The 19,053-nt window shown below is 39.8% G+C and overlaps 1 protein-coding gene across 1 annotated transcript; it reads left to right on the top strand.

The window, feature by feature from the left end:
* The first annotated feature begins 69 nt into the window (after nucleotides 1–69).
* Nucleotides 70–10,658, top strand: LOC121398054. The gene is made up of 4 exons (XM_041576604.1): nucleotides 70–712; nucleotides 8,304–8,405; nucleotides 8,510–8,874; nucleotides 9,715–10,658. The coding sequence occupies exons 1-4, from the start codon at nucleotides 476–478 to the stop codon at nucleotides 9,920–9,922; spliced, it is 912 nt and encodes a 303-aa protein (XP_041432538.1). The 5' UTR covers nucleotides 70–475; the 3' UTR covers nucleotides 9,923–10,658.
* The last annotated feature ends 8,395 nt before the right edge of the window (nucleotides 10,659–19,053 follow it).

Below are 19,053 nucleotides of genomic sequence, written 5' to 3'. Positions count from 1 at the left end.
CTGGTGGCTGGCTGGCTGCACGATCGATGCCAGGGGCGGAGCCGGAGACTTTGGAAAGGGAATCAGACTCAGAGAGAGCCTCAGAGAGGGGCGGGCACGCCGGGAAGGGCAGACTGGGCCTTGGGAAGAGGAGGAGCCGTTGGGTAGAAAGGGAGGGGAGGTGGATTTGCGTGAGTAGAATGGCGGTGTAGGCAGGGGGAAAGAGGAAGGGCCAAGCTCTGAAGGCAGAACTAGGGGTTTCCGGAAGGCAATCTTTGGGGAGGGGAAGGTAAAGATTGGGTCACGTGATAATCATATTACGAAAGTCCCACTTCCCTCTTGTGTTATAATAGTTAAGGGGCAGATAAAGCAGTGAAGGCTGGATTTCAGGTGAGACAGTGTGAGAGGCAGTAGGAGAGTTCAGCTCTGTGAATATTCTGTCACTTTTGTGTCAAACTGATTAGTGGGGCCGACACATGTATTCCGTCACGTTTATATGCCCTGGCGCAAGCTTGCAGTCCGGCCTGAGACAAATCTGAACCTCACTGAGCGAATTGTTTCACTGTCACTGCAGAGGACCCTTTGGCCGTACAGTGTGTTACCGCCTGGGCGCTTATTCATATGTTTACCCACCATTTATTACCACGCCCGGGCTGGGCTCTCACTTCGTGGTGGGAATTGGTTGGAGACAAGTTGGACACCACGACGACGACAGTGCCGCTTTGCGGGACTTGTGAGTAGCTGTCTGCGACTGTGCGTACTGCGTTGTGTTTGTGTCTTTCTTATTTGTATGTACGGCTGTTGGGCAGTAATGGGATCCTGTCATTGCCCGGTCCCCAATAAAACAATATTCGGTTGGGTGTGTCACAAGAGGACTCAAATGAACACACATTTATAAGCGCTCAATGTATTCGCAGTACTGTCAGTACAGTTATGGGACCTGTTATCCAGACTGCTTGGGAGTTTTCCAGATATGGGATCTTTCTCTAATTTGGATCTCCATTTCTTAAGTCTACTAAAAAAAGCATTTATTATTTAAACCCATTAGGATTGTTTTGCCTCCAATAAGGATTAATGATACTTAAGTGGAGATTGAGTACGGTTTTATTATTTCACAGAAAAAGAAAATCAAATTTAAAAATATGGATTATTTGGAAAAAAAATGGAATCTATAGGAGACAGCCTTTCTGTAATTCAGAGGTTTCTGGATAACGGATCCCATAGCTGTATCCTTTGATGACATAAACTTTTTTTCAATTTATGAATTGGGCTACTTTTGGGCTACTTTTAAAATGGCTTTTGGCTACTTTTTGGCTAGTTTTTTTATGGTCTTTGGCAGTGCACTACTACTGCATAATAAAATTGCAAGGGCTTGCCCTGCTACTGCAACTCCTGTGTGCCGGTGAAATTCTTCTTACCCTTGTTGTGAGGCGGCCGATTCCTCTATCACTGGGCACCAGGATAAGAACCTTTGGGAGTGTGTGGTGTGCGGCTTCTCCAAAGTTTACTTGGAATGTGGGCGGTGCAGAGAGCAGCAGAGAAGAATGATTGGATTAGTGAGCACATGGGAGGGACAAAGAGTTAGGGACAGAGGGAAACTCACCGGCTTTATTGGAAGTGTAAATAGGTTTTTAGGACTCTCATCCCCTTAGTTGCTCAGGCTTTGTGCAGAGTAGAAATAGCAGAGCTAGTTAGCTGACAAGATTGCACATAACCAGTGTAAGGCTATTGTAAATTGAGCAGCACCTTTTTCTCCTGAGCTATCAGCTTTACCAGTCGCAATGGTCTGTAGGTAGGGTGTAGTGCAACTGTAATATTTCCAAAGAATGGGTGCCAGTGGTCCTTCTCACTTATCATACCTCCCAACTAGGGTTGCCACCTTTTCTGGAAAAAAATACCGGCCTTCCTATATATTTATCTTTTTCCCCTATGAACCATCATTTTTAAAAATACCGGCCACGTGGCAAACCTACTCCTAACTGTCCCGTTTTTTGGCGGAACAGTCCCGTTTTTTGGCGGAACAGTCCCGTTTTTGACAGCTCAACCCTTAACTTAAGATGCAAATTTAAGAGCTGCTGAATAAAAAGCTAAGTAACTCAAAAACCTTCAATAATAAAAAATGAAAACCAATTACAAATTGTCTCCGAATATCACTCTCTACATCATACTAAAAGTTATCTCAGAGATGAACAACCGCTTTAAAAAAGTAGTGTTTTAGGCTGATTTATTGAATATTTCTTCAAAAACCCTAATAATCCCTCCTTTCCCAGGCTGTGCAGGGGAGCCAGCGACACTCAGCTCACTGCACTGTAGGACAGGAACCAATCAGCAGCTAGCGGGACCTGATAGGGAACTGAGGCCTGTCTGTGCTTGTGTGACTGCAGGGCTGTGATTGGCTGTCCCCTCCTACTGTGCTTCTGGCAGAGACTTCAGGACACGCCCACTCCCATTTGAAACTCAGACAGGGGCTATTTTTAAAGATATTATTTTGTAGCACAATGTGAGACCAGCAAGATTATAGATTGAAAGCATTACCTACCCACGCACAAGCAAAACATGAATAGCTACATATTCTTTGCTGGCTTCAACACATGTAAAACTATTTAAAACTATTAAAAGGAAACATATGCAAAAGAGAAATATGTACTTTTTCAGATATAGAAGGAATGTGCTTTAAAACATTGGTTTAAAAGTTTCTGGTTACTATATCGTAAATGCCTGCAAAAACCCTACTAGACCCGCCCATATGTTCCACTTGCTGCTGCCTCCTTTTCCAGGCTGTGCAGGGGAGCCGGCAGCACTCAGCTCACTGCACTGTAGGACAGGAATAAATCAGCAACTAGCAGGACCTGATAGAGAACTGAAGCCTGCCTTATTAAACTCATAACTGCCTACAAAATTAGGGTTTTTTTCATTTATCCTATATATTTCCTTTAATATATGGGGATATTGGTATGTACGTATATTTGAAGTGAAAGACATGAGCACTGTGTGCTTATGTGACTGCAGGGCTGTGATTGGCTGTCCCCTTCCTACTGTGCTTCTGGCAGGAACCCTTAAAACATGCCCACTCCTCATTTGAAACACAGACAGGGACCAGAGAACATCTATGGGGAGCTCCAATAAGGGGGCGATTTTTGAAGATAATGACAGTTTTTCGCACAAAGTAAAATGAACACCATATAGTATTCATTATTGCTTACAAAATTGTTTTTTTTTCATTTATTCTTTATGTCTCCTTTAATCTGAAAAAAGTACCTCATGGTAACATATGCTTAAAATCCTTCCATGTCAGCACACACAGGCAGTATTGCCCCTCCCAGACCTGGAGGTAGGACCTATAACAGTCAATCAAAATGAATCATGACCTATAAGACCACATGACTTCCTCCTTACCACTGTTATTTTTGTCCTACTAGACAGGGAGGTAGGATCGCCCTCCTCACTCTTCACTTTGGTGAATTTTGATAGAAGTCAAACAAAACACAAGTTTTTGGGGTTTTTTTCTTTTGTATTTTTTGCTTATTTTTTACCTGTGTAGATACAGAGGGATGATTCCAAGGTAATGGAGAAGAATTTACCTGATGCCCCAAAATGCATAATCTGTAAATTATTGCTTATTGGGAAGAAGTGCAGGTGTGGGTATACCCATGTCCTAGCCCTGTGCTAAAATAGCCCCCCCTGCTATATGTCCAGCCAAGCACAAGATTCAATCTAGTGCTTTTTGGGAAGAAATACAAGTGTGGGCTTCCCACGTTGTTACCTGTTAGCTTTTCTTGGCCTCCCCCTCTTATTGTGAGTTACGTGAGGCTTTACAGAACTTCTGCAAAGGAGCCATGGGTATGGATATGGGCTAGTTATAACAGCCTGAAGCTGTTGAGTATGATTCTTTAGTTTCCACTGAGTGTTTAAAATGCTCAGTGCACTGGGAAGTCTGCATGCTAATTATGTCCCTCAGCTGAACGCTATCAGGGCTTTGGCTGGAGTTTCCATTCTGCTAACTAGTCACTATCTTGTAAGGTGCAGATGTTCCTTTCAGCCTCTTTGCTATTTAATATTTTAAGTTTCATATTGGTGAACCTGCGTCCTACGTGCAAACACAGAGGTTATATTTGCTCATGTTACAAAGTACTTCCAGCTAGAGTCCTGCGCGGGTCCATTTTTTGGGACCCGAACCCGACCCGTACCCACAACCTGCAATCCGCAACCCGCACCCCGCATTCTTACCCGATTGGACCCGCAACCCGACCCGCAAGTACCTTCTCTGCAACCCGGACCCGCGACCCGCTGACCATCAAGAATCAGGAAGTGCTGTCATTATAAACCGGAAGTGACATCATCGGAAGTAGATATGATCAGAAAAAAGGGAGTAAAACCGGAAGTGCTGTCATTGTGTACCGGAAATGACATCATCGGAAGTGGGCGTGACCAGAAAAAAGGAGCAAATATTTATATTGAGAAGATCCGCAGCCCGACCCGCAACCCGCAGAACCGCCGACCCGCGGGTATACCCGCACCTTGAACTTCAATGAAAAACCCGCATGGTACTGCAGGTTTTTGCGGGTAACCCGCGGGTACCCGACCCGCTGCAGGACTCTACTTCCAGCACTGGTTAGAGGTTTGCACTGCTGAAGCAGTTTGGCTCCTCATTTCTTATGAGTCTGCTGCTAACAAGCAGTGTTCCACCTAAATGGAGTATTCCTGCCGACCATTCTGAGCTATCTGGTAAGGTACCTGTGTTCCTCTGACTTCTTGCATTATCTGAAGTCTTATGGTGTGAGCCTGAGTCCCCTGTGCAAAACACAGTTATATTTGCTCTTGTTACACAAGGTACTTTCAGTACTGGCTGGTGAATCGCTCTGCTAAAGCAGTGTGGTACCTGAATCTGGTGAGTATGATTTCTTAGTATCCACTGTGTTTTAAACATTCAGTACACTGGGAAATCTTCATGTTAATTGGATATTTATGTCCCTCAGCTGATAGCTATCAGGGCTCTGTCTGGAATTTCCATCCTGCTGTCTAGTCACTGCTTTCTGGTAAGGTGTAGATACTTCTCTGGGTATCTTGCTATTGTTTAAAAAAAAAAAAAATTAAATTAAAGAGAAGCTGACACCAAAAATAAATAAATAAATAAATAATACTTCATCTAAACCTACCTATAGGTCATGCAAAAGATTTTCTCCTTAGAGTTTTCTTTTGCACAGTAAATGCAATACTCAGTTTTTCTACCCGACTGTCTCCGACTGTTTCTCTCCCCTGCTTCCTGTTTTCAGTGTGGCTGGATGACGTCATCCATGGGAGGAGCTTTGAACTTCATTTGCCCTTACTTTGAGCCTGCGTAAGTCGACCACGTGACCCTCCCATGTGACAGCAGTTGCTGGTCTCTCCGTGCAGCTCCTGAGTTTGTTATATTTAGCTCGGGTCTCCCTCCTCTCCCACGCCCCCTCCTTTTACAAATAATTGTTTTTAGCGAACAGGCTTGTCGCCTGCCTGCTTCAAAGGGCTTCCTTCTCCCTCACTCGTCTCCCCCTCTTTGTACACAAATCTGAAGCTGACGCAACAGTAAGCTTGTCCTTATCTAAAGTACTCCCCCCTCCTTTCTTACACACAGAGAATCAGCGTCATCCTGAAGTAGCATTAACCATTTGTTTCCCACCCACTCCTTTCCATCTCCCCATCAAGCAACTTTATTGTGCTTCATTTTAAAATTAACTCTTTGCCTTACACTTTTTACAAGGGAAAGTGTGCTTGTATGTATGTGTGTGTGTGTGTGTATGTAGGTGTATATGTATGTATGTGTTTATGTGTGTGTGTGTATGTGTATATGTATGTATGTGTATGTATGTCTATATGCGTGTGTGTGTGCGTATGTATGTGTGTACGTATGTATGTGTATATGCGTGTGTGTGAACATATGTATGTGTATATGCGTGTGTATGTATGTATTTATATGTTTTATGTGTGTGTGTATGTATGTGTTTATGTGTGTGTGTGTATATGCGTGTGTGTATGTATGTTTGTATGTATGTGTGTATGTATGTATGTGTATATGTGTGTGTATGTATGTATGTGTATATGTGTGTGTATGTATGTATTTATATGTTTTATGTGTGTGTGTATGTGTGTGTATATGTATGTATGTGTTTATGTGTATATGCGTGTGTGTGTGTGTGTGTATGTATGTGTATGTATGTTTATATGTGTGTGTATGTATGTGTGTATGTATGTATGTGTATATGCGTGTGTGTGTATGTATGTATGTGTATATGTATGTATGTGTTTATGTGTGTGTGTATATGCGTGTGTGTGTATGTATGTGTATGTATGTGTATATGTGTGTGTATGTATGTGTATATGTATGTGTGTATATGCGTGTGTGTATGTGTGTATGTATGTATGTATGTATGTATGTATGTATATATATATGCGTGTGTATGTATGTATGTATGTATATGCTTTATGTGTGTGTGTGTGTATGTATGTATGTGTATATGTATGTATGTATGTATGTTGTTTTGTGTGTATATGTTTGTGTATATGTGTGTGTATGTATGTGTATATGTATGTGTGTATATGCGTGTGTGTACATATGTATGTGTATATGCGTTTGTGCATGTGTGTATGTGTGTATGTATGTGTATATGCGTGTGTGTATGTATGTATATGCTTTATGTGTGTGTGTGTTTGTGTGTGTGTGTATGTGTGTGTATGTGTATATGTGTGTGCGTGTATGTATGTTTGTTGTTTATGTGTGTGTGTGTGTATATATGTATGTATGTGTATATGCGTGTGTGTATGTATGTGTTTATATGTGTGTGTGTATATGTGTGTGTGTGTGTATATGCGTGTGCGTGTATGTATGTTTGTTGTTTATGTGTGTGTATGTGTATATGTATGTATGCGTGTGTGTATGTATGTGTATATGCATGTATGTGTATGTATGTCTATATGCGTGTGTTTGTGCGTATGTATGTGTATATGTATGTATGTGTATATGCGTGTGTGTATGTATGTGTGTGTGTATATGTGTGTGTATTCAGATAATGCTGTCTTACTCCTATAGACACAGCTTTAGGTTTCTTTATTACGTCATTTAAGAAATCTAATCATAATACACATTGTAGGGTAAAGTCATGCACCTCTAAAATAAATGCATAGTACTGGCTTCATAGAGCTTCAAATCTACTCAACATTTACTTATAGAGTAACAGAAAAGTATAACAAAGTATCAGCACACCTGCAAGTTAAATAACCATAAATATATCAATTTGTGTAGCTATTGAGGCATTGCACAATGGAAATCATTGTATCTTTTGCCTCCACCATGCAGTCCTCCAGTTAACTAGTTAAGGTGCTTAAATAATTAAACCATAAAAACTCAACTTTTATTTGTCTTACTTAAAAAAGCAACCAAGCTGCCTAATGCATATAACTCAACACTGAGAATTTATTTCTGTGAAGCTGGACCGTGTCCATAAAAATACAAATAATTAAAAACATAGGATGGACGAGTGGGAATATAATACACTGGTGACTATTCAGCTACACCCTACAGTTGTGTTCGAAGTCAATTTTTAATCAGCAAACTTGCCTCTAAGTTTAATTTATCCTGTTTTTAGCAATCCTTGTGGCATAGTATCAACCAGCCCACCCAGACCTCCCTTCCTTGTTTTTCCCAGAAACAACTGCCTGGCTATGTTGGGAGCGTGTGAAAATTTGCTTTGCGGGGAAAAGTCTTATTTTCATGTTTTTTTCTGACATTTTCATCCGATTTTCATGATTTTTTTGGAATTTTCACCTGGAAACTTTGAATTTTTCGGGGTATTACACGAAACCCAGCACACGTCAAAAAAAAATTGGTACTTGTCCCATTGACTCATATGCAACCTCTACAGGTCTGAGATGCCTGTTTATCTGATTTTGACATTTCCATCCTCGGGGTTTAATAAATTCTGAAATATTTGTGTTTTTTATTTTAAATAATTCCGATTTCATAAAGAACAAAGAATGAATTATATGTAATTTTTGTAACTGGTTAACAAGGTTAATATGTATTTAACATAGAGTATGCCTGTTAATACATGAATAATGTTCTTCCTGCTCTTATTTAAAGGTACAGTAACAGCAAAAAATTAAAGTGTTTTAAACCTTAGCTTTCCACCCACTCCCTCCAAACATCCCCATCCGTACCAGCCAAGTGATTATATTCACTGTTATATATGTAATTTATCAAGTATTTTAATAAGAAATGAAATTTCATAAGCATAGAGTAAAATCAGTCAAAATATACATTTCATTTTATGTATGTCATGTATTCATTCTAGAAAAGAAGAATCTTTTTTGACCTGACCATGGCAAGTTGTCAGCCAGACTCTCAATCTGATAATGACTCTGAGGCATGGCAAAGACTAACTAAGAAAGAATGGGTGATTTTTTTTATTTACAAATATTTTAACAAGTACTATTGAAATTTAAACAATCTAAAATCTATTTTATTTTTTTTTTTAAAAAATTCAATTTTCAATCTTAGACTGAGAGACTTATTGAGATGATGAGAACAGCACAACTGAGAGACAATGTGGATGATCCCTGTTTTCCTAATGACCCAAGCAGGAGACAGATGTCCCATAGTGAAAATCCAGCTGAGGAAGTTCATCATAGACAACAAAATCTTGATTGGTGTCAATGTAAAAATTGCGTTCTAATGCCCACAGTCAAAGAATGCATTTGCTGCAAAGAAATCCCAAACGTTGTCACTTTGATGGGTCCCGCGATCACCTGTATTGTTGAGAATCCAACATTTATTGAACGCTGCCTCAAAGAGGATTATGTTTATTTTATGTTGCGAATGGTGAAGAATTTGAAGAAGCATCCCAGTGATGATGAATATCATAGGTAAGTATCACTTTATGATCTAACATCAAGGCTACTGTATGCAACTTATCTACCAAAAATCCCTTTCCCCCAGCAATAAAGCCTATGCGTTGTTTTTTAAAAAGAAAGTCTCCCTCCAGTAATTATGAAAGCTTTCCAGAATCCCTGGCTAGGCATATCAGCCAAGTGATTATAATTGCTTTTAGTTTTTTTTTAATTAATTAATTTCATTATTTATTTAATTATTTACATAGCAAATGCTGAGTATCATCTCTCTAACTAGGCTACTGTTAGGCTTACCATGATATAGCAGTGTATCCACTACTCTCTACCTGATTTATCGCCTGTGTTTTCTTATGAGCTACTGTGGGCGACAAATCTATTGAAAATGCCTCTCCATTTCAAATAATTGAACTATTGCTAAATATCTGGAACTTGCCTCTGGAGGAAACTGAGGGAGATTTAGCAATGTGTTGGTCTTTCTGTCAGCAGTTTACAATGGAGAGGCATTTTCAGGAGAATTGACACACCCAGTTTCTCTTAAAAAATTGCAGACAACTAAACTCCCTGTTGGCCAATATCCTAAAGCTTAGGGTAGATTCTAGGTCTATTAGTGTCTAATGTCTATCTGCACTCCAGAAATATGCCCTTTTTTGCAAAGCCCTAATGATCAAACATGTACTGTAGTTATAAATTATTTTCTGCACAATTTGAATTATATTGAACCATGTCCCTTTTTATTAGGGATATAGAATTGCTTATTGGATTTAAAAAATGTAGGGTTATATTTCAAATTTTTTTCATTTGAATGTTTCAAATAAATTTTTTATTTCTGTGTCCCTTTTTTTCTATTTTTTTAAGGTACCTACGTATGACTGCTTACCGTAGTTTCACAATTTGGGTTCATTACTTCTTGGGGAAAAAAAAACGCAGACCAATCCCTTCCTGTGTAGTAAAGGCTATACGCACAGCTTTCCCTGATTCATATGGTCTGTACCGTGGATTTGTTCCGTTGGAAGATTATCCTGCAGTTGATATGGCAGAAGACTTGGACTTTGTGGTCTTATAATATGTTTTTATGTTTGCCAAGTTTTAGGTGACTACAAGAACAAAGTAAAACAAGGGCGTACTCCCCTAGTGTAATTCTAAACATTAATACCAAAACATTACAGTGTATTAAAGATATGACAATATATTATACTGTTGGCCTGCACTGGTAAAACTAGTGTGTTTGCTTTAGACACTCTACTGTAATTTATATAAGCAAGCTGATGTGTAGTCACGGGGGCAGCGATTCATGCACAGGACACTCAGTCAATAACAGATTATTATAAATTCCATTGTATACTACAGAGCATATATGTTATCTTCTGAGTATCCTGTGCCTTTTTCAGCTTTGAATAGCTGCCCCCATGACTACACAGCAGTTATGTTATATCATGTTAAAGCAACATGTTATATCAACTATTTTAGAGTTTCAACAGCAATTACATCTGTTTTACTAGTAAAGCATATTTTTTTGTTGTTCTTAGCCTAGTTATATTGGCCAATTTTTATGATATATACAAGTTTTTTGTGGCTTGCTTATTTTAATTTTTTTGGATAAAAAATAAATTACCAAAAAAAATGTGTAAAAAAATTTGCTATGATGTGTCTATCATGGACATGTATGTCCTCTGTTACTGAATATATTATAAGGTTCTGAACATTATACAAAATGTAATTGAGAACAATTACAATGTTGCCCTTGAAAAATGTTTTATGCTGATCAAAAATAAAACACATTTGTACTTTTAAGAACTGTTTAATTTCCAGTCCAATGTTTTTTTACTTTAAAACAAGCAAAGTATAACAGTCCGAAAGGGGGGAGATAGAGGATATATATATATATATATATATATATATATATATATATATATATATATATATATATATATATATGATTAAATATATAAATATATAATATAAAGTTCCTGGAGTTTGAGACCCCTTAAATACTTTGGTCTTTGTTGGAAGATTTCATTCTGTTGTTTATTGGTGATGGTTTGGTCTAGATCTTTCTCCTACAGCTCAATTGTCTTTTGTTTAGTATCCACGTGTTTTAACAGGAATATCCTGGACGCTAGAGCTATGTCTTTTGGTTTTGTTGGTAGTAGTTTAAATAGTGTTGGAACGCCTACACAGTGCCACTTGTTGGTTTGTGTGAAATTACTTATTTGCAGATATGTGTAGAGTTGCTGACCAGGTTTGGTTTGGAGTGAGGAGAATGTACAGAGTCCTTCTTTGTCAAAAATATCTCCAATGGTGTTTATTTCTGCCGTTGTCCATGTGGAAAGTTCCAGGTTCTGTATGCAGTATTCCAATTAATGTAAAGAACAGAATAGTAGATGATGGTTTATTAAATTGCATGTTCTTTTTCACATTGGTAAAGATTTTTATTGTAGCTTTTATTGGTGGTGGGAGCGTTGTCACTTTAGGATGGACTTGGTGTTTAGTTTGTAGTATGACAGTTCCTCAAACTTGAGATGAACTTGGAATTTTCAGAATTTTCAGCCTGTGGGTTGCCGTTATCACCCTTCTAGTGTCTTCAATTTTTTCTCCCTTTTACAAATCCGGTCTGGTCATTTTTTATCAGTGTTGGCAGTAGAGGTTGTAGTCTGTTTGCTAGTATGTTGGCATACATTTTTATGTCACCATTTCTCTATCCTGTGTTGTTGGTTTTGTTTGAATAGTTGTTTTATGAATGCTGTGTTTGCTCTGTTATCCATAACATATTGGTTTTCATGATGACAAATTTGAAGTACTCACTCTATGTGCAACAAAATTGCAATAACTTATAAAATTATGCACAATGAAAATACAAAAATCTGTTAGCCCATTATGATAATTTGAGATTTTAGAATAATTAGGGCACATCGATCCTTATAAACAATTTGTATTCCAATAGGTCAAAAACGAGAACGATGTTGTAAAACTGCAGCTGACTTATCTGGTTTCTCTACAGTTGTCAGATGTTTTGGCATTGTGTCCGTCACAGAAACATATGTGGTTTGTATGTTCCCTTGCACAACATTCAACAAGTCTTCTAGAAGTGAAAAAATATGTTCATTCGATGTTTTTTCAAAAACGGTACGAACAACCCACCTGTTCCGGGATCGTGGGAATACTAGGTTGGTACGTTTTTCCCCAACTTCTGCTCCTCCCTTTGTTTTTCGTTTTACAACAGCCTGTTCCCTGTTGGTATTGAAGTTGTGAGAAAGGGCTGCAAGACTTGTTCTTGCTATCATAGAGTCCATGGTAAAATGGATGCGTTTCGTTCGGTATTTCAATATTTTTGAATGGTAGCACTCCAAGAGTCCTGTGTGGCAGTTGTTCACCAGATGCTTTGAGGTCTTTAATAAGAATCGGATTAGTAACTATCTCAGAAAGCATTAGATAAGCAGCGCTGTCTTTTACAAGCCACTCTTTGGATTGGCATTGTTCCATTGTTAATTTAGCATGAGTGCATTTGGGGTACTTTTTGCAGCCTCGCCATGTATGTTTGTTGACAATGTGGTGAAGGAGAGACAGCCACATTTCTCTCAGCATATCATGATCTCCCTGACAGTTACGGATACACCACCAGAAGTGCCTTATTATTGTCTCAACCCACAATCCTAAAACTTTGCATTGTTTACGTCGACTTGCAGCAATTAATTTTTTCTTTATGTTTTTGGCATAGTGCCACACATCTAGTTGATGATTGATTTTGTATTTTTCACTCTCTAATTGTTTTTTGATAGTGGGATGCTTGTCAGTTGCAACAATACATACATCAATTTTGTCGTTGAGGACTCTGTCAAGGCATCTTGTAAAAGCAAGATTTTCCATGGCAGGAGAGGATGATGTTTCACTGCGTTGTACTATTTCAAAATCGACAATTTTATCACTGGCTAGATCAATGAAGCTGTAGGTGCAGTATTTGGCAGAGAAACCAGGGCTATCACACTGACCATCCCCCGCAAGTGCAACAGGCTGGTTTCCAATCTGATGTCTTATTTGCGTACGTTGCTTTTGCCAGAAATTGTGGACTGCTTGGAATAGAAATTTTCGTTGATATCGAAAAAAGGTTCTTTGTGAAATTTGTTGTACACCAAACACATCCAAAAATTCATGTATTTTGTTAATGTTGGACCCGGAGAAGAGAACAGCTGCAGATAACAAAATGTTTCCAGAACAGTAAGTGTTCAGTTTTGGTTGACTTTCAAAAAGTTTGAAACGGTGGCCAACCTCACAATAACCAACAACACTCAGAAACGACCCTTCTGTTCTTTTTCGAAATCTGCTCACAAGGCAGTGGCATGTTTTGGATGCCTGACATTTAACTTTATAAAAGAGCGAATCTAAGCATGATTCGAAAACAATAAATTTTCGTTCATCAATTATGGATTTTTCTATGCTGGGGGCTATTGATTCGAGAGTAGAATTCATTTCCTCTAGAGAAATATGCTCAAGTGTATCTTGGCCTACAATATATTCTGAATCATTGGGGTCATTTACCGTTGATATGTCAGTAACATTTTCAATATCAGTGTCCGGATTTTCAGAAGCTATTGAAATTTCATGTTGCGTTTGAAAGGCTGAGTTTGATGGATACGTGAATTTAATAGGTGTAATGCTGTCTGGTATGGATGCAGCCTCGTTTGTGTATTTTTGACTTTTTATTGGAGTTGAATGAAAACAGCTGTAAGAATGATCCTTTTCAACTGTCTCAGGATCTACCTGTCTCCATAAAAAATCTGGAAATTGTGCTGTCTGATCCATATACAGATATTCAGTTTGAGTGGATGCATCAGTAAAGCATTTTGAATAATCTGCCGATTTAAATGTGTTCTTACGTTTCGTTTTGGAAGGGCCTGATTGAAGACAATTAGTTTCATCTCCTGATGATTTCACTGAACCAGTTGTACTTAAACTTGCCATATGGGATACATCAGGTCCAAATAATGTTGGAACAGCTATAGGAGTTAGAACTTTTTTTTCACCAATGCTAATATAACTTTCTTTCGAAAAGTGTTTTGAGCAAATCCTGTAATTGTCATTTTTTTTACAACTAAGAATTTTATTAGACAAAGCATCGATTTCCTCAGATGAATACTGTTTGGATTGCATAAGCCATTCTTTAATCCTACCAATGTTTTTCGGAAAAACATGGAGAATAACACTCTCATTCATCTTTTTTCTGCCAGTCCAACTATAGCAGTTTTTAACCAAACACGAAGGCATTGTCCTGGAATATGCAAAGCAATTTTTTTATTAGTTAGCAAAATAAAAAATTTTTAACAAACTTTTTTTACATTTGAACATGAGTGTCTATCAAAGTATACTGTTTATTGAAATTACAATTTTTGCACGCATGTGTGTATGAAAGAATATAAGTATGTATAGGGATGTACCGAATCCACTATTTTGGATTCGGTCGAACCCCTGAATCATTTGCAAAAGATTAGGCCAAATACCGAACCAAATCCAAATCCTAATTTACAAATGCAAATAAACATTATCCACTGTAACTATAGACAGTGTGACTCCTTACTATACCTGCTATCCCACAGTCACACTCCCTTCCCAGAAACTATTATCCCACTGTTACTGTAGGCTCCAACTCCAACAGTTTTCTCCATTGCCGATTTGCCATCTGTGAACAAAGACCCCTTCAGTAAATAATTTGCCATAAGGGTGCCGTGGGGGCAGCCGTTCAAGCACAGGATTCACAGAGTCGATAACAGGTAAGTACTACTATAGTAGATACAAGCAGGGTGCCGTGGGGGCAGCCGTTCAAGCACAGGATTCACAGAGTCAATAACAGGTAAGTACTACTATAGTAGATACAAGCAGGGTGCCGTGGGGGCAGCCGTTCAAGCACAGGATTCACAGAGTCAATAACAGGTAAGTACTACTATAGTAGATACAAGCAGGGTGCCGTGGGGGCAGCCGTTCAAGCACAGGATTCACAGAGTCAATAACAGGTAAGTACTACTATAGTTGATACAAGCAAGGTGCCGTGGGGGCAGCCGTTCAAGCACAGGATTCACAGAGTCAATAACAGGTAAGTACTACTATAGTAGATACAAGCAGGGTGCCGTGGGGGCAGCCGTTCAAGCACAGGATTCACAGAGTCAATAACAGGTAAGTACTACTATAGTTGATACAAGCAAGGTGCCGTGGGGGCAGCCGTTCAAGCACAGGATTCACAGAGTCGATAACAGGTAAGTACTACTATAGTGGATACAAGCAGGGTGCCGTGGGGGCAGCCGTTCAAGCACAGGATTCACAGAGTCGATAACAGGTAAGTACTACTATAGTTGATACAAGCAGGGTGCCGTGGGGGCAGCCGTTCAAGCACAGGATTCACAGAGTCGATATCAGGTAAGTACTACTATAGTAGATACAAGCAGGGTGCCGTGGGGGCAGCCGTTCAAGCACAGGATTCACAGAGTCAATAACAGGTAAGTACTACTATAGTTGATACAAGCAGGGTGCCGTGGGGGCAGCCGTTCAAGCACAGGATTCACAGAGTCGATATCAGGTAAGTACTACTATAGTTGATACAAGCAGGGTGCCGTGGGGGCAGCCGTTCAAGCACAGGATTCACAGAGTCGATAACAGGTAAGTACTACTATAGTTGATACAAGCAGGGTGCCGTGGGGGCAGCCGTTCCAGCACAGGATACTCTGAGTCGATAACAGGTAAGTACTACTATAGTAGATACAAGCAGGGTGCCGTGGGGGCAGCCGTTCAAGCACAGGATTCACAGAGTCAATAACAGGTAAGTACTACTATAGTTGATACAAGCAGGGTGCCGTGGGGGCAGCCGTTCAAGCACAGGATTCACAGAGTCGATAACAGGTAAGTACTACTATAGTTGATACAAGCAAGGTGCCGTGGGGGCAGCCGTTCAAGCACAGGATTCACAGAGTCAATAACAGGTAAGTACTACTATAGTTGATACAAGCAAGGTGCCGTGGGGACAGCCGTTCAAGCACAGGATTCACAGAGTCGATAACAGGTAAGTACTACTATAGTAGATACAAGCAGGGTGCCGTGGGGGCAGCCGTTCAAGCACAGGATTCACAGAGTCAATAACAGGTAAGTACTACTATAGTTGATACAAGCAGGGTGCCGTGGGGGCAGCCGTTCAAGCACAGGATTCACAGAGTCGATAACAGGTAAGTACTACTATAGTTGATACAAGCAAGGTGCCGTGGGGGCAGCCGTTCAAGCACAGGATTCACAGAGTCAATAACAGGTAAGTACTACTATAGTTGATACAAGCAGGGTGCCGTGGGGGCAGCCGTTCAAGCACAGGATTCACAGAGTCAATAACAGGTAAGTACTACTATAGTTGATACAAGCAGGGTGCCGTGGGGGCAGCCGTTCAAGAACATGATTCACAGAGTCAATAATGTTTTAAATAAACGAAATTTGATGGATTTAAATGTTAAATTATTTTATTGGTCAGCTCTACAGTTTACAAATTCAAAAAACTGGTTGCTAGGGTTCAAATTTACATAGCAACCAGTAGCAATAACGTCTCATCTTACAGAGATTTTGAATTTAAATGCGTCTATAAAAAAAAGACAGAAGGCCAATAATTGCAAAAGTATAAAATTAAAAAATAACGACCAATTGAAAAGTTAATTCAAAACTAGAAAATAATAAAAAAAAAATACTACATTCAAATAGTGAATAATTTAAAAAAAAAATCACAGCAACATACATACAGTATATAATGTGTATAAACTAATATATGGAAAGCTGTAAAATCATAAATATCCTGCTGAATATTCTGCTGATAATAATCTATGATAATAATAATGAAATTACTAGTGCTGCCAGGCTGACATATATACCTATATACCTTTAAAATAACTATGGCATGCATGTACGCATGTACACAAAAGGGGTAAGTGTTTGTGGATGTGTAATGTGCACAGAATTGCCACCGTAATACTTACAAGGGCAACAAAGTAACAGGCACTGTTTGAAATTCAAATTTCGCGCCTGCTACAAGGAAAGCCGGTGCAGGCGTTTCCTATTGGCCGGCGATGTCACATGGTGCGGCGCAATGCGTGATGACGTCACGCGCGCCTGAAGCAGTAAGGGCAGAATCTCTTCAAGCAAGCAGACGCGTCGGATTGGCTCTTACAGTTTTTTTTTCCAGCAGGAGGAGTTGTCGACAGGAAGCGCTGAATGGACTAGCCAACATGGATACCTCAAAGGCTGAACTGAAGATCGTCTTGTTTAGGTAAGTGAATCATCGTTTTTTTAAAAAAAAGACACAGTAACAATGCTGAGAGGATACAGGAACCCACAGCAAGGTTAAAAAAAAAAAAAAAAAAAGTGTCAGAATCGCTTTAAAATTAAAATTCTATTTGTGAGTCCTGTGTACATTTATACTTGCATTTATTACACCGGGTGCTTACAGGATTGGCTGGAGGTTTGCACTGCTGAAGCAGCATGGTACCCCCTTCATTTCTTACACTTAGTCTGCTAGCAAGCAGCCTGCCACCAGGGCTCATACATGAAGTATTCCTACTGTCTAGCTCATGTTATCTTGTGGGGTGCCTGTGTTCCTCTGACTTCATGTATTGATGTCATCTGAGGTCTTAAGGTGGCCATACAAGGGCCGATTAAAGCTGCCGACAGACCAAGTCGGTAGCTTATTGGTCCGTGTATGGGGCCCCCCGACGGGCTTCCTCGATCGAGATCTGGCCGAAAGTCGGCCAGATCTCGATTGGATGGGACAAAAAATCCCATTGGATCGCGGCCGCATCCTCCACAACCTCAATGTGGGCATATCGGAGAGAGATCTGCTGGTTTGGCAACATCGCCAAACGAGCGGATCTCTCCGTGTATGGCCACCTTTAGACTTGTGAGTCTGGGTTCTCTGTGCAGACACAGCAGGTATGTGTGCTCTTATTACACCAGGTATTTCCAGGACTGGCTAGGGGTTTGTTCTGCTGTAGCAGTATTGTACCCCATTGTTTCCTGATGATGTTTCTGCAATTAATAGGCAGTTTTCCTTATTATATGGTGCCTTTTTGTGTGCTATAGGTTTTCTCTTAAAAAATTCTATTCCCATCTGGTTGTATTAGTTGGGAGCTCAGTTGTAGTTCAACTACATCTACTGAGTTTTGGTGGCTGTATGTTTCCCTTCTTTTATTGTTTGTATGTTGAAGGGCACTTACTGTAATGTCTGCAGGCACCTTAACAGGCTTGTAGCCAGCTTGTTATCTATGGCCCTTGGTTTGGGTGGCCTCTGGCCTCTTGTCATGGAGCATGGCTTTTGTTAGGGCCCTTGTTATGGTCTTAAGGATGCTGACTTTCAAGTGCTGCTGTTGGTTAAATCTTCATTAGGTGTTTATCAGCATTGAGTTGGTAGATCTTTGGCTGGTCTCTGGTGTGGAGTTGACTCCAGTCAGCACTGGTGTGAGTTGCTTCTTTTAAGCTACGGGACTAGGCTAGTGTCTTTTTAGGTCCACTGGCTAGTGCTGAGGATAGTGTATTTCTCCAGCACTAGTGATAGATGCATCCAAGTTTTGCTTAGTTTTTGATCTGAATATATTGGTTTCCAGGTGGTTTCTAGGGTATTTTAGTTCTGAGATGGCCATTGCCATTGTTCTAGTTAGGTCATGGGGGCCTTTTGTTTTAACAGTTGCAGGACTTTGGTTTTTCCCCTGGTGGGGTTTTATTGCAAGTATTACTCTAGTCCCTGAGGGAGCCCTTAAAGCAGAATATGGCTATTATTGATCTGCAATGCCTGATCCTCATCAAGGGGCGCTCTCTGCAATTCAGTGGTTGGTTTTTGTAGCTCTTGTTATCAGTTGCTTACTATGTCCAAGTACATGTTGTTCATGCTCTTCTGCTTTTCTTCTATGTTTTCAGGGGCTTTACATTTTATCAGCTCCCCTGTTGGATGCGATGCTGGCCTTGTTACTCAGGGCTCCTTAGCATCTGTTTAGTTATAGCCTTTATGCTGTTTTTTCCCACCCCTTGTTGTTTTTGGGGCATGGCTTGGTAGATCCAGTGTGTACTGACATGGAGGAACGCAGAAGAAAATGAGAATTTCACTTACCTACTTGACGTAAATTCTCTTTCTTCTAGTCCCAACATGTCAATACAGGGTTTCCCATACCAAGTTATTTATTTTGGTTGCTG

Source organism: Xenopus laevis, chromosome 9_10L (assembly GCF_017654675.1).
Source record: "Xenopus laevis strain J_2021 chromosome 9_10L, Xenopus_laevis_v10.1, whole genome shotgun sequence".
Taxonomy (NCBI): domain Eukaryota; kingdom Metazoa; phylum Chordata; class Amphibia; order Anura; family Pipidae; genus Xenopus; species Xenopus laevis.
Note: the sequence above shows the minus strand (reverse complement) of the source record. Positions and strands in the feature narration are given on the sequence as shown.